At 28.8% G+C, this 15461-nt stretch overlaps 1 protein-coding gene across 1 annotated transcript in view; it reads right to left on the bottom strand.

The window, feature by feature from the left end:
- Positions 1-15461, bottom strand: part of LOC136977662 (sortilin-related receptor-like) — a 155282-nt gene that overhangs the window by 11358 nt on the left and 128463 nt on the right. The window contains exons 34-38 of the mRNA XM_067273194.1: positions 13094-13340; positions 12886-12984; positions 7925-8068; positions 6166-6419; positions 2386-2657 (exon numbers count right to left, since the gene is read on the bottom strand). Coding sequence (XP_067129295.1) covers positions 2386-2657; positions 6166-6419; positions 7925-8068; positions 12886-12984; positions 13094-13340 — 1016 coding nt within the window. The remainder of the gene's footprint in view (positions 1-2385; positions 2658-6165; positions 6420-7924; positions 8069-12885; positions 12985-13093; positions 13341-15461) is intronic.

Raw genomic sequence — 15461 nt, 5'->3', positions numbered from 1 at the left:
ATGCCTAATTTTACAGCAAATTTCAATGCGTTATCGATACTGGGAGGCAAACCTGGTTCCAAAAAGTCGTCTTCAATTAACATGGAGAAATCACGGGTGGTGCATTTTGACCAAAATTCGTCGTTGCAACTCAAATCTGCAAAACTACTCATTATCGAACAATTGCAAATAAACTATACGTTTACCGATAATAAATTGTGCGAGAATGAAATATCATAACGAAATAAAACAGCAATTATTCCAATACGCAATTCGTCGCAACACTACAGCAAACGATTCCAACTGGAAACTAGTCGATTTGCATAAAATTGCCCGGAAAGGAACAGAATCACGTCGTAGATCATGCATTTGCATATTCGTTCGTAACACCCCTACGTATTTCCCGCCGATTTTACTCTCGCACGACGCTACGAAAAAGCTCCCTCTACCTTCGCAAATACACACTACCGTCTGTTTCGAGGTTACAGGAAACTCGGCCACGTCGAACGCAGGGTCGAAACCGAACGGGGAAAAATTCTCAACGGCATCGACGTCACGACTCTAGGGAAAAATTTTTTCCCCGTAGTAGTCTCCGAAGTAGGGAAAAAATCCCACCGCCGCCATTTTGGATCCTAAGGTAACATTAACCAAAATTTTTTCCTCTTTTTCTGAAGTTCTCATTATGTTCTAAGCGTCTGTTTACTTTTGTTTTTTTTTTATTGAAATTATTCAATAAACATTGTTTTGTTATTGACAATAACTGTCCATCTTCACTCTAACAATATCATTTATATGTAGGAGCTATCTACACAATAATAATTTATGCTATTATTGACTAGACTGTCATCCAATAGATAAGGCTAGGCTGACTTTAAAAACAATTTGAATGGAAGGGATGGTCTTCAAATCATTCCACTCTAAAACTTTTTTGAGATCAAGCTCCATTTATTTATATTTTTGTTATTAAATCAATTAAAATAACTTTTAATTGATTTAAATTATTCTTATTACTTTTAATAATTTCATTAAGTGTCGTGTTTTTTAATAAACCATCCTGCACCCTGTGACAATATAATAATAGATTTTAAAATATTTACATAATCTAATAATTGACTGTTCTAAAATATGCAGATATTTATTATTATTAAGGCTTAATGAACTTGTCAAGTTCCATGGATAGTATAATTAACAGTTATCATCTATTCATAAAATTTGATTATTTTCTACTTTAATCAATTCTTCCTCAATAATCTATAAGTAATAAAAAAGAACAAATGATGAAGCTATTATTGCCACAACTTTATAAATTTATTTAAGTTTTCATCAATAAGAACAATTAAATTAGTTTCTATATAAATTTAAGCTGAACCTAAAAAACAATCTGTTTATTACATATGAGATTTTGCAGAAATAAAAACCAAACCAAAACAAACTGTTTTAAAGAGAATGTACTTTTATATCTTCATTTTCACTAACTCTTAACCAAAATCTAGCACTTCCTTCAATTATGAATTTGGGAAACAAACTATAGTGCAGTTAGTAATATCTGTGACTTTAAAATAAAAATCACAAATAATTTCATATCATATTACAATTGTTGTAGATATCTTAAAATATTCTTTACACTCATCACTATATATTGTTGAAACTAATATCTCAAATACTATAGTAGAGATAACAGAAATTTATCACACTGCTACTGGTAACATCAAAATGACACTTCTTTCATCCAAATGCAACTTTATTACTGGTAGCATTTTGGTACACAAGACCCTCATTAACTATACATAAAAATATATAGATATCTACAACAAAATATATGTTTATATACAATTGAAATAACTCAAAAAAGTTTAAAACATCATTACAAAAAAATTTCTCAAAACTAACCTGTTGTAGAACAAATTTGCAGAGAAATTGACATTAATTACAATCTGCAATTTAAAACACACCTAATATGATTTTAAAAATCTATAAATGTACGTATACATATAATACTGGTTTACAAACTGTCCTGTTCAAGATTTATTTCCACCCACACTGCACAGTACTATGAGGATTACATTATAAACAGGCCTAAATTAATATAATTTAAGTCCCATTACAGACATGTTAATTATATATCAGCAGTTTAAAAAAAAATTAAATGCAATATTTAAAAGAAAATCTCTTGATAATCCACTATACCACATATAGCAGTCACAATTATCAAGAGATTTTCTTTTTTAAAGATTCTAAAATTTAAAAATTGTAAAAGTTTTAAAGACTTCTCATTTCCTCTCCAAAATTTGGCAGTTTTACAAATTACAAAACACTTGTACTAATTTTAACTTATCATAATGAATAATATACCTAAATATAGGTTGACAATTAGCATTGAAATAATAAGTTAAATTTATTACTTACGAATGATTTTTCAATTCAGAAGGCATTTCTGGCTCTTTCCAATCTATGAAGAGACTTCCATTTTGTTCAAGTATAACTTTCACTTGCTGTGGGACAGGAATTTCAGGTGCAGTAAAGGAAATATTTGTAAAATGAGAGCCAGAGGCATTAGTTCTCACTTTAATCAAATATTCTGCTCCTAAGTGAATAGAAGCATTTACACCTAAATGATTACTGTTTGAAGTTACATATAATTTTTCTGTTTTGTTGGTGATTAGATCTTTTATGACAACCTGTATGAAAAAAATACAAATACATATATATTAATAATAATTATGCAGCAGATGCTCAATAAATCAAACTTCCTTAACTCAATTTTTATTTTTAACCCAACTTAATGCTCATAGACTCAGTGTATTGTGTCTTTATAGTTGAAGTAGTTCTATTCTGTTTCAAAATTTACATTCTAAATTCAACTTGGAATATTTTCTATTTTAAAAATATAGAGAATATTCAAAGTTGAATTATAAGCAATTCTAAATAAAAAAAAAGTCCTGACAAACAAATTTAATATCTTCAGAGCAAAGTATTTAATTATACTGAATGTTACTAATAATCAAATGGTAGAGTTGGATTAACTATTGAGCTAGAACTTGGCTATTAAGTTATACAGATTTTATATAATTTAGACTAAAGATAGGTTACAGTTATCTTGTATTAAATTTAATACAGTAAAATCTGTCTAAACAAAAAAAATTCTTTAGAACAGAGTTCTTTTTTTTGGTTAAATTTTACTATAAGCCAAAAACGTGTCCAATGAAGAAATGGAAGTTTTTCAATACAAAGAATATAACTTATATAAAGGAGAAACTTAAGATTTCACTTGTAGACAAATAAGAAACATCACCTTCAAGTACTGCATCACTGCAGAGCATAACAAACTGTATTCTGAAAACAATTTCAAACCTTGTCAAAGAAATTAGCCAGGAGAAGAGTCAAATGACTTTCTGAGAATACAGTTCTTGAGAACAAGCAATGAATGTAATCTGTGAAAAACAATGAGATGAAGTAACAGAATACCAATGTGCCTTGTGTGGAGTGGTTAACACTTGCACTGAGTATTCAAGAACAAGTTCATTAACATATTGATGATTACAAACATTGAAGTAAATGATTAATTGGAGCATTAAAATTCCTTGAGAGTCACAGAGTAACATGTTCTCTGTATTTCTGTAATGTAATTAGAATTTCCAATGGCAGAACCAAGCAAGCTAATTCGAATATGAAGACAGTTCTTGGTAATCAAACTGGCTTGTTTGTTGTCATGTGAACTCATGAGGGCATCTGAGAACTATTTGAATACCTAGTACAAATTTTTGAGACAATGAAAACTTTTTACAATCAAACAGTTCTCAATTTTTGCATTCAAATATTTCCATCTTTAATCAGAATTACTTTAGAAATAAGACTAGTAATAAAATTTATGTATTTAAAAGTAATTTTACTATAAAAAATAAATGTAGTTGTGTAACATTTAACTGGTGTAGTTTAAAGATTACAAAAAATGTATTAAAACTTGTTCAAAAATAAACCTGCCAAAATGGAAAAAATAATTTGGCAGGGGTGCAAAATATGTCTGATCATGGAAAATGAGGTTCTGAAGAAATTAAAGCTGTCCTGGGGAAATCTGTGCTATAAAAAATAATATATGGCAATAGCTGCAAAAAATATTACAATAAATTAGAGTGGAGTCTCAGCTAAGCTTATAGATGTTTATTGAGAAATTTGTCAAAATGCAGGAACCCCATGTTTTAACAGTGAAATCAGAATTGTTTAGTTTATTTCTAATCAAAATTTGATCACTTGTTGCATCACTACCTATTTACATGGTTATGTTCTTGAAAGAACAAGGATAAGTTGATCTCAATTACTAAATCATGATGATGGCACATGCTTAAATTATTCTTTTAATTTATTAGTTTAGCATTGCAAGTCAAATTATGTGGTAGGCTTATTTAATTTGAATTTTTGAAACTAATAGTAACAATTCTTAACTGGTTCATAAATGGTTCTTTTTTTTTGCATGCTAATGAGCAATAATTTTTGGGGAAATTTTGAGCCCTGAAAATATTCTGCACTCAAATAATTTAGTACAGTGTAATTACAGTAAAACCTTTATAAATCAAAAGGTTTACACAGGTTTTATTGTAATTGAAAATAAATCAATTAATTAATTTAGACTATTCTGGAAGAAAAGATTCATTTGAAAAACTTGAACTGCAACTTCTTATCATGCAGATGCTTTCCCAATTATGCCACCAGGACCTTTATCCAATCTTTGCTTCCAGAACAATTAATTTACAAGATCTAATCATACAAATTATTAGCCAAGTTCTAGATTGAGAGAGCCAGTTTAACTATCATTTGATTTTTATAAAAATGATTAAAAAAATATACTGTATTTACTTGCATATAGGACGAAGTGTGGCTTTTAAAGATCAAAATAAAGAAAATTAGATTTATTAATCCAATTCTAATTTTATTTTGTTTAATTACAAATAAAATATTATCAAATGCATGTAAATGCACATATTGTCCCACAAAAATTACTAGCATTTTAAACTTTAAAGAAAAATCTTGTAAAATCGACAACATAATTTGTTCCTGTAATGCTGGATAATCGGGAACCTTTTTTACTAAATCTTAAGTCCAATTGCACTTTCCGTCGATTACACTTAAAGAGTTTCTCTGAATAATCATTGTGGGAACGGATTAAAACTTATATTGGGCTCCTGTGTGATTTTGGAATTTTGTTTGTTTTGTTAAGCTACGGCAATGTAACACTTGGGCAATCTGCCTAGGGGATGCCTTTTTAAGGATAACTGGCCCATAGTCAAACGTTACACATGTGGAGAAAATCTGAAAAACTGTACATGGACAGCCCATCCTGGTGAGGTGTGAACCCATGACCGAACTTGCAGTGCTCAGAGAACAGAACCACTTGGCCACTGGTGGGTCAATTTCAGAATTTAAATTTGGAATTCAATTCAAAAGCTTTGTTTTTTCTATTGCTATTCATTTTTACTCCTGATAATACACAAGAATGATTCAAACAACCCAGATAACATAGTTTTGTTTTCAAACACAAGAGGGTGAACATCTGGTAAAAATGCAAATACATAGTTGACAAAAATTATTGCAAAAATGCAAAAAATCCTTCACTTGCATGTATAGGACAACCTAGGTTTTTGAAGCAGTGAAAAATAAATAAAATCCTAGTCTTATATGCAAGTAAATATGGTAGTAAAATTATTTATTTGAATAATAGAACAACAACAATAACAACAACAACAACAACAACAACAAAAGATAAATTTTTCTTATGTATATTTATTATAGCTTGACAAGATGTTTTACTTATCATTATTAATTTATGAAAGTTTATTTTTCATTGGATTCTAAATTTAAAATTAAATTTCATAAAATATTAATTATTTCAAATCTATTCCATAATATTTATATTCCTTCAAGAATCATCTTCAATTTTACTCATAATATAGGATATTTAAATTTTATCATAATTACTTCATTATAAACTATAAATAAATAAATGCTTTGAGTGTATAATACTTCTTTCTTTTAAAATGAGATTTTTAGGAAAAATTTGATGTTAATTGGAAGTAAATATGTTTTAAAGACTTTACTAAAGAGTAAAAATGCTAATAATATATTTCAAAGCTATGTAATGTACATATGCATGTGTGAAACAAAATAATAAAACTATTTTATTATTTACTTTACCTCATATCCAAGATTTCCACTTGATGACAAACAAGATGCATTCCAGCTGATGGACATTTTGTTATTTTCTTGAGATAATTTTGCAGCAAGATTTTTAGGAGGAGCAAGATTATCAGATTCTGTTCTCACAAAATAAAATCCTCCAGAGGGCCCAATTCCAAATGGACCAATAACTCTAACTTCAAGTGAATACATTTCACAAGGATTCAAACCAGATAAAGTGAAATTTGTCAATGATGTATTTCCAATAAGTACTAAATATTTAAAACAGAAATTTAATAACAGGTTTATAACTCATAACAATAATATATTATTAATAAATATATAATATTTATATATTGTTATTGTTAAAAATTATCTACTAAAATTTGAAGTTAAATGTCTTAAAATATATTACATGAAAACCAAGTAATTGTAAAATGTCATTCCATTTTTTAAACTACTTTCAGATTTTAAAATATTCTAATTATTTATTTCCAATTAATTTTGCCTGTTTCAAAAATAAAATTAAAACAATAAAATTAGTTAAAATTAAATACTAAAAGTTTTTAATAACAACTCAATAATATAACAAGAAACTTTTCTTTCTGAAATACATTTTTATATGTATAAGTCTTTTTAGATTTATAAAAAAAACTGTATGCACAAATCGATTCTCAATATTCCCTTATGATAAGTTATCAGATTACATCAAAGGTTAATTTGCCATAATATCATCATCAGACACTATTGAAGAATCTTACCAAGTGGCATACTAAATCAAAATGTAATGAATCAACCCATGGACCACAAATTTTAATTTTCTGGCAAACAACCTTATTAACATCTTTCTAAATGTGGATATTACTAACACAAAGAAGTCTACAATATCCTTCTAAACTTCCCATCCAGAATCAACTACTGTTTTATACCAACCTCAATTATAATCTGAAAACACTATTTATACAACTTTGGCTGTACCCCTATGCATTATCTCTGGTAAATATTTTTACCCACTCAAGTGCTATCATACACAGGAAAACCTGTCTTAATACAACTTTTGATATGTACAAATTATATTAACTGCTTTAAGCAGGTAATTAAGCAGGTGTAGTATATTATAATCCTTAAAGCTCAAATTTAAAGAAAGAAATCATAGTGAAGTGCTGAAAATCCGGACATCAAAAATTCAGACTTGGCCACTGAAAATTAATATTAACCTTTTTAATGGTAACTTCATTGTCAATGTTCTTTTGGCCTCACTCTATTGATGTTTTAATATTTATTTAGAATTCAGAATTTTTTCATTTTAAAATTATGATTAATGTACTTTTTATTTAGATACAGTGATCTGTAAATCACATTTTGAATCTTTATAAGGACTCCTACATTCCTTGTGAAATACTGGCTTAAATTCAAGTTTAGGTCTTCTATTTAGAGTTTACAGTACTTAAAATGCTAATTTACATGTATATTCAAAAATCCAGATAGGGTCTAGCATCAATTAGTCTAGATTTTTCAATACTTCACTGGTATGACACTAAAATTATTTATTACAAAATGTTTTTCAGTTCAGCCCATCTTTAGCAGATATGTATACTAAAGATGGCCTAACCTAAGGCAAAAACATTTCATATTAATTTTGGTGTCATTAACCAAGCAGTTTTTGATTATTGAATATTATGGTATACTTACAAAAATAGCATTTTTTAAAATTGAACTTAATAAAATTTAAAGTTTTTAGTTAACAAATAAAAAGTTTATAAAAAAAAAATATTACCTAATGTATTAAAAGATTTTTGAAACATGAATATTCCATAAATCCATTTATTACTTCTTTTATCATTGATGGAATCCCATTGAAGAATGACTTTAGTTCCTTTCACTATACTCTTGATGTTTGACACAGAACTGAGAGGCTTTCCTATCAAATACATTTGTAAGTAATATAAATTTTAAATAAGTTAACTACATTTATACTATAACAATTTTTTAAACAGTTGTTTAATTATTTCAAGTTTATTAATTATATATGAATAAAATTCATTATTATTTGTTATTTATTGTGAACAAAAAAAATTTAATAGCATAATTATTTAAAAAAACTTGACTAAAAGTGGTGTTTATTTTTTAGATCAATCTTAATAAGATTTTTCATGAATTTATGTTACATAGAATTATTATTAAATCAGAAGTTTTATAAATAATAATTAAAACTAAATTTATTAATCTTATTAATTTTCAGAAGAAAACTAATTGAGAAGAATATATGTGCAGCTAGTCTATGACTTAACAATGGAGTTTCATTCTGGGCTTCTTTGTAAGTCAAACAAAAATTAATAATGATAATATGATACAATTCTATAAGGCCACCTATATAGTGACAGAGCATATGTATGTTAATTTCAGTTGCTATGTGTATGTACTTCAAATCAACATTTAATTAATTAATTATAACAGTTTATTAACAAAGATTCATGGATACCACACAGACTTTACCATGTTCAAAAAAATCAAAAATCATAGTGAGGGAGTATTGCAATCTTGTGTGTGAAATTTATTTTATTGTTAATTTTTATTTAGTTAATTTATTAAAAATTCAGTTTAGCCTTATAAAATTAAAACTAGAATGATAATCCTGAACCAAGCAGCTCTGCAGAGAGTTTTATTTTCAATTTTAGAGTACTAGTGATGCATACTCAAACTAATAAGAGTACACTTATCAATTATCGTTAAATAGAACATGCTTATTGTCCATTATAGTACAGTGGGTCATCGGTTAACAAACAAATCGGATAATGAACACTTTTGTGAAAGATTTTTATGTTCGGATAACGAACACCTCACAGAACAAACACAAGAAGAAGCGACGTAAAATAATGAATAACGATTGGTCTTCCCTTGTCTTCAGGCAACAATTCGAAACTTTTTGGAGTGTGGGAAATGACGACATCGATGCTAAACCTGGTATATACTAATCGGATAGTATTTCTCCAAACTTTGAAACTCTCCCTTGTAATTCCAGCCTTTTATTTTTCTGACAGAAACAATTCTTTTATAATATTTGTGAGGCTGTTGGGCGGGCACTCGTTAAGTTTTGCATTGGTTTTTATTTTTGAATGGAGAGAGTATAATAGCAAAGGTAGAGAGTGGGCAGATGTCTGATGTTGCTGGGCAGTATGGCTTAAACAGGTCTACAGTAGGCCACAGTTCAATCTTATCTAAGAAAAATATCAAGAAGACTCAAGCACATTAAGGAGTAACAAAAATCACATCTGAGAAATAAAGAACATTGAAGAGCTCATAATGGAACCTGAAACTGATCTGATGACAAAAGAATTCCAAGAAACTCAGCAAGATATGTTTCTTCTGAAAAAGAGGATTAATGCCAATATCTGTTATTAAACATCTTTTGAAGGAAGAAGTGGGAGGATATCAGAACAATGATCTTAGAATGGCATCCAATCCAGGTTGAGGTTAATAGGCTTGGAGATCCCTACAATTACAATGATATTAATTACTTTTGAAAAATCCAGAAGAAGAGAGAAAAGTGTGAGAATTCGAATTTACCGGCAAAATATAAATTTAAATTAGTCTTTATCTTGACATCAATAACCAAATTCCAAACCAAAAACCGACCCGTCTTAGGGGAATGACTGTACTTCTCCTCCCCTCGAAACTCGAAACTGAGTCACACTCGGAACTAAAGACAAAATTCGCTTATTGGCGAGAAAATTAACGAGGGGACGAAATAAAAAGGAGGGGAGCCAGACCCAAGGGGTCGTCGTTCGTAGCTCCCGCCTCTAGTCGAACTCGAAGCCTCTACGCCGAAATTCTACGCTCGGAGCCGCTACGCCACTACGATTGGATTTTGTATTGACTCAGTCATCCGACTCCAATACTTGTTGAGGTATGACGACCACTTATTTGTAAACTCTCTCTCGGGTTCGAACTTTCCTATGTCAGTCTCTAATATCTCTGTCAATGTTATTCGGTGTAACTGTTCTTTATTGTTTCGTAATAAATTCTGTTTGTTATTGTAACTGGTGTCATTTATTCGAATCTCGCCTCTGTCTTATCAACGATCACCCTCTCCTCCTCCACTCGACCTGACAAAGAATTAGTTCCAGACTGGACAAGCCATCCTCGACAGTGGGCAGGTCTTAACCGACCTGTTAACCGAAATAAAGGAGGCCGACTCCGTCCGACCTCCCAGTGATCCCACAAAAACAATTGACATTAGATAGATTCTTTAACCCCCACAAATGGAAAAACATGACTAATAAAAATGCAAGACTGTATATATATATATATATATATATATATACATATATGTATTTTATTATTACATATAAGTAAGTGTAGTAATAAAGTATATAGTTTTTATTTTTTGGGGTCTCCAAAACGAATTAATCAAATTTCCATGAAAACCTATGATAATTTGATAATTGGTTAATGAACAATTTGGATAGCAAACAAAGTCTTGTAATGGATTATTAACTGATCACCCACTATGTTATTTTTTAACATTTAACTGTTGAACTATGCTATTTTTTGAGTCAAAACAATCACTTACCATAAATGCAAGTGATTGTTTGGACTCAAAATTTTTTATTTATTACACTAATTTTGGCTGTTGTAAGTGCAGATGTTTGAAGTCAGGACAGGGACTGATTGTATGCATATATAGTGGGCAAAAAAATAAGCAAATACTGGTAAAATTGTGTGTGTGTACTTAGTTTAATGCAAATAATGATTCAACAAGCTAAGCTAATATCACAATTTTAATACAGTTGGATAGAACTTTTATTGGTATAAATTTTAGTTGTTGTGTTTGTTTATATTGACTTACAGGGGTTGGTCAAAATAACTAACACCAATGAAAGTTCACTTTTTGTTTATTAATAAGAGGTACAATCCCCTTTTGCTGATAATACAACTAAAATACATTGAGGAATAGACAAACATAAACCATAAACAATATTAGTGTCAATTTTGTACCATTCTTCAACCAATACTGATGCTAATTTCTTGACTGAAGTAGGCAACAGAAATTTGCAATTAACATTTTTTCAAGAATACTTCACACAGGTTCAATAATATTCAAGTCTAGTAATCGGTGTAGTGGTCAAGGTAGATGTTTAAATTCAATGGGTGTGTTCATCTTGGTTTGAGGAGCATGAAGCTCCTCAAACCAAGATTGAACACACCCATCAGTGTGGATAGGCACATTGTCATTCTGAAAGATTGCATTGCCATCTGAAAACAAAGTTTGGATCATGGGTGGAGTTGGTCACTCAGAATAGCAGATACCTGCAGGCTGTTATTTTGACTTTGAGGATGACTATTGGACCCAATGAGTTGAATAATATTGCTCCCTAAATCATACAGGAACTTTTGTCATGTCAACAGGAAGTTCATTATCTCATAATGTTGAAGATATTTATATATGTAAATCGCTGGATTGGTTTGGCATATTGGAATATCCATACATTAATAACTATATATTGACAAACTTACCATTTAACATTAAAAAATTCTTTATTCAACTTAGACTTAACAAAGATGTTATATTGATTAATAATAAATTTTATGTGTATTCTAATAATGCTTGCCTGAGATGTAGTGATAATTTTTCAAAATTTCACTTGATTTGTAGTTGTGAAAAGGCTAAAGAATTAAGACAGAGATATGGTCTTCATTTCTTAAGTGACTATACCTTGGAAAAATCGATGTATAGTTTTTTTACTCAGCCAACATAGAAACAATATATAAATTGTATAATTATGTTAACAAATTTGTTGTGACCAGTTGGGAAGCATTAACCACTTGACTTAATATAATGATAATGTACCAATAATAGCTCCCTATGTTATCTTTAATTAATATAAAGTGAATTTCTACAATAAAAAGTTTAAAAAATGAAACAAGTAAATCAAAATAATAATCAATCAATCAATCAAATCTAGCCTGTTACATAACAACTAGATACAGTTTAAAATATTATTATTATTTAATAACTCTTAAGTTAGAAAACAGTAGCAAAATAAATGTTTTCTTTATAAACAGCAATTAGACAAATGAAGCAAAATTATATAAATAAGTTCACCTATGTTTGAACAAGTATAATAATAATTATTACTTTTGATATTTAAAACAGTTCAATTTCAAATGTTCCAGTTTTTCTGTTTAATTTATTTTATAATTACATTTACAATAAATTGCTAATAGAAATAAAATGAAAGAAAAGGGAAAAATGGAATTTGACAAAATGCCTTCTAAACTGCATACAAGTTAAATTGACATGTTTTTAACAACTTCAGAAATGTAAGGTATACAATGATGTGAATTATGTGATAATTTATTTTCATTTTAGTAATCTCTTATGAGTTATATGTCAATGTAGATTATATACTAGAATTTACAATAAATGTAATTAATATACTTTCAAGTTATATATTTTTAACATGTCTTTTTAATGTCAAAGTCAATAAAAGTAGCATTTCCATTAATTGTAGTTTTATTTTCTTACCCCACTAAATGTTTTCAGTTGGTTATCATCATCAGCATGGTTGAGTCTCAAAGTGATTAAAATAAGCAGACGTCACTGTATATAAATTTAACTAAACATTTTATCTATAAATTTTGCTATTATATATTTAACATTCTAAAATTTACAATAAATAAATTAATTAAAAACATGATTTCAAATAATGGTAGATTAATTTTTTTGTTTCTTACCCAATGTTGTTCTTTCTATGCTTTTTGCAGGTCCTGAAATATCATTTTTAAGTGCAAATATTTTGAAAATGTAAGTTGTTCCAGGTGAAAGTAAATCAACTGAAAAGAGAACAGTAACTTTGTAATGTTTAGTTTATTATAAAAATTATATATATTTTTTTAATATTAAAATACAGAATATTTTTGTTTACTCAAAAACAGACAGTACCTTTTACATTGTTAGATGTAGTATTTATCTGCTTCCAAGGCAAATAATCATTTTCATAATTTGGATGATACAATAGACAGTATTTATCAACTTTATCAAAATTGTTTTTCCAAGAAACAACAAGGGAATTATCTGTTATATTTGAAACACTAAGATCTTCAATTGGACTAGATATATAATCCTTATCAAATTCCAAGTAGACTGGTGGAGAATTTTCACTTTCCAGATTACCAGATAAAGAAGTTACCTATAAAATATATTAATTACAATTAGATTATAGAAACTATAAATATAAAAAATTAAATAATCTAATTCTCCCAAAGTATATCAACAAAAATAATATCTACTTCAAGCAGAAATACATCATAATATATTAAATTTTGTTTATGATTTACAAAGTTTTAATAGCAGAAAGTTAAATTATTCTTTTCACAAAACTGAATCTCAATCAAGGACGCCTGCAGGATTTTATCTCAGAAAGTTAAGTACATATTTTTTTAATGTCAATTTTTGACTCAACAAAAAATCATGTTCCTTAAATAGGTTTCTATCTACTTATACAGAAACCTGTTTAAGTAGACAGAAACTCTGTTCTATCTTCATCTAGCTGCAAGAGTAAATAATAAATATGTATAAAAAAACATTACAAAAATCCAGCAATGAGTTGCTTAACTTTTCTAGCAACGTTTTGGATGGCATTTGTTAACCAGTTGTTTGCGGAGTACTCCCATTGGAGTAACTGGTTTTCGTTAAACTGTTGTGCAGTACTCCAGTTGGAGTAAGTGTCAATTTTTTTTCATAATTAACTAGTTGGTGGTGATTTAAGCACTGATTGGCTTTTACCTACAAAGACTAAGTCTGTTTCAATGAATAAGTTATTTGTTACCACCCTGTATTCTTAAATTTACTAACAAAACTCCTCCTTTCCATGTTAAGTCTATGAGAGATTCTTCTTTTGTTCATTTGACAATAAAATACTAGTTAGCATGCCTGTTGGGCTTTAATTGGTATATTATAGCTAAATGACTATCCTTTAACCATTAAGCATCGACTTGGGTTTGTGGAGTGGGAACTTTCTTGGAAAAAGTTATACCAACTTGAAGCTACATTGTCAGCTACAAATGTAAACAAACAATTATAAATCATTATTCTTCTCTATTTTTAGCTTGAATTTAATAAATTTTTATGTATATTTATCCTATTTAACAAATAAGCATGTTTTTTAAACCATTCGGCCATAAATTTTTCAAAAAACAAAGTACTTCCGGTTATCGTGGTACTTCCATACTACATAAGAAATATATGTATAGTCGTTAATATAATAAAGTAATAATCGCTTATTATAGTCTACTATTAGTACAACAGTGTAAATAACGTATAAATAGAATCAAATACACATCATCAATAATAAAAGTGTATTGACCTAGATTTACAAAAGGCCACCACTCCCCACGCTGATCAGCATTATAATCTATAGCAGAGGTGGCCAACTTTTGTGCACATAAGATCTACTTTTTATCGTAAAAATGTGTCGCGATCGACTTGTTGTCATAGGCATAGTCTAAGTGGGGAGAGGGAAGTGTGAAATACATACTATGTTTATACACTGTTTCAGTACAAAGTGCACTCACTGCTTATGAGTCGAGTCATAACTGCATGCATACAGTTGCGTTCGGTTACAAATATAATACATTAAGTCAAGACATTGCTAGCGATCGACCAAAATTGGCTTGGCGATCGACTGGTCGATCGCGATCGACTTGTTGGCCACCCCTGATCTATAGGATGTATTATTTCTCTACGTCAATTTATAAAACTGCAGTTTTTTTTATTTGACAGAAAATAGACATATCTAAGTAACGTATATAACAAATTAATGGATTATTTATAAAAAAAAATATTTTAAAATCTTAAATTTTATTAATTTTTTTAAACATACATAATATTTTGAAGTAAACAGTCGTAAAGTGTAATATGTATGTGATAGAAAACCGAAAACAAATCATATCTACAACAATTTTTAAGTGAGATATCGCAAATTGAAAAACTGCTTTAAAAATCACAAAACGTCTACACAACAGCAGTGTTGTTTCAGATTATCGAGTACACAGCTGACAGGTTAAAATATTTTATTAAAAAACTTTTTCTATTTTTAACTATTATAAAGTGGCAAAAAGCTTAATTTTTAGGGTAGAGATGAGTCTTATAAAAAATTGTAAATGCTAATAATGAGTAAAATCGTTATTAAGTCAGACCCTACTCGAGATATGTTACAATCCCCTTTATCTCCCCACCTCCTCAACATTTAACCACCAAAATTTAACAGCGTCAATCCCTCTAATATACAAATCTCCCTGCAAAATTTCAG

This window comes from Centruroides vittatus, unplaced genomic scaffold (genome assembly GCF_030686945.1).
Source record: "Centruroides vittatus isolate TY-2023 unplaced genomic scaffold, ASM3068694v2 contig_466, whole genome shotgun sequence".
In the NCBI taxonomy this organism is placed as follows: Eukaryota; Metazoa; Arthropoda; class Arachnida; order Scorpiones; family Buthidae; genus Centruroides; species Centruroides vittatus.
Note: the sequence above shows the minus strand (reverse complement) of the source record. Positions and strands in the feature narration are given on the sequence as shown.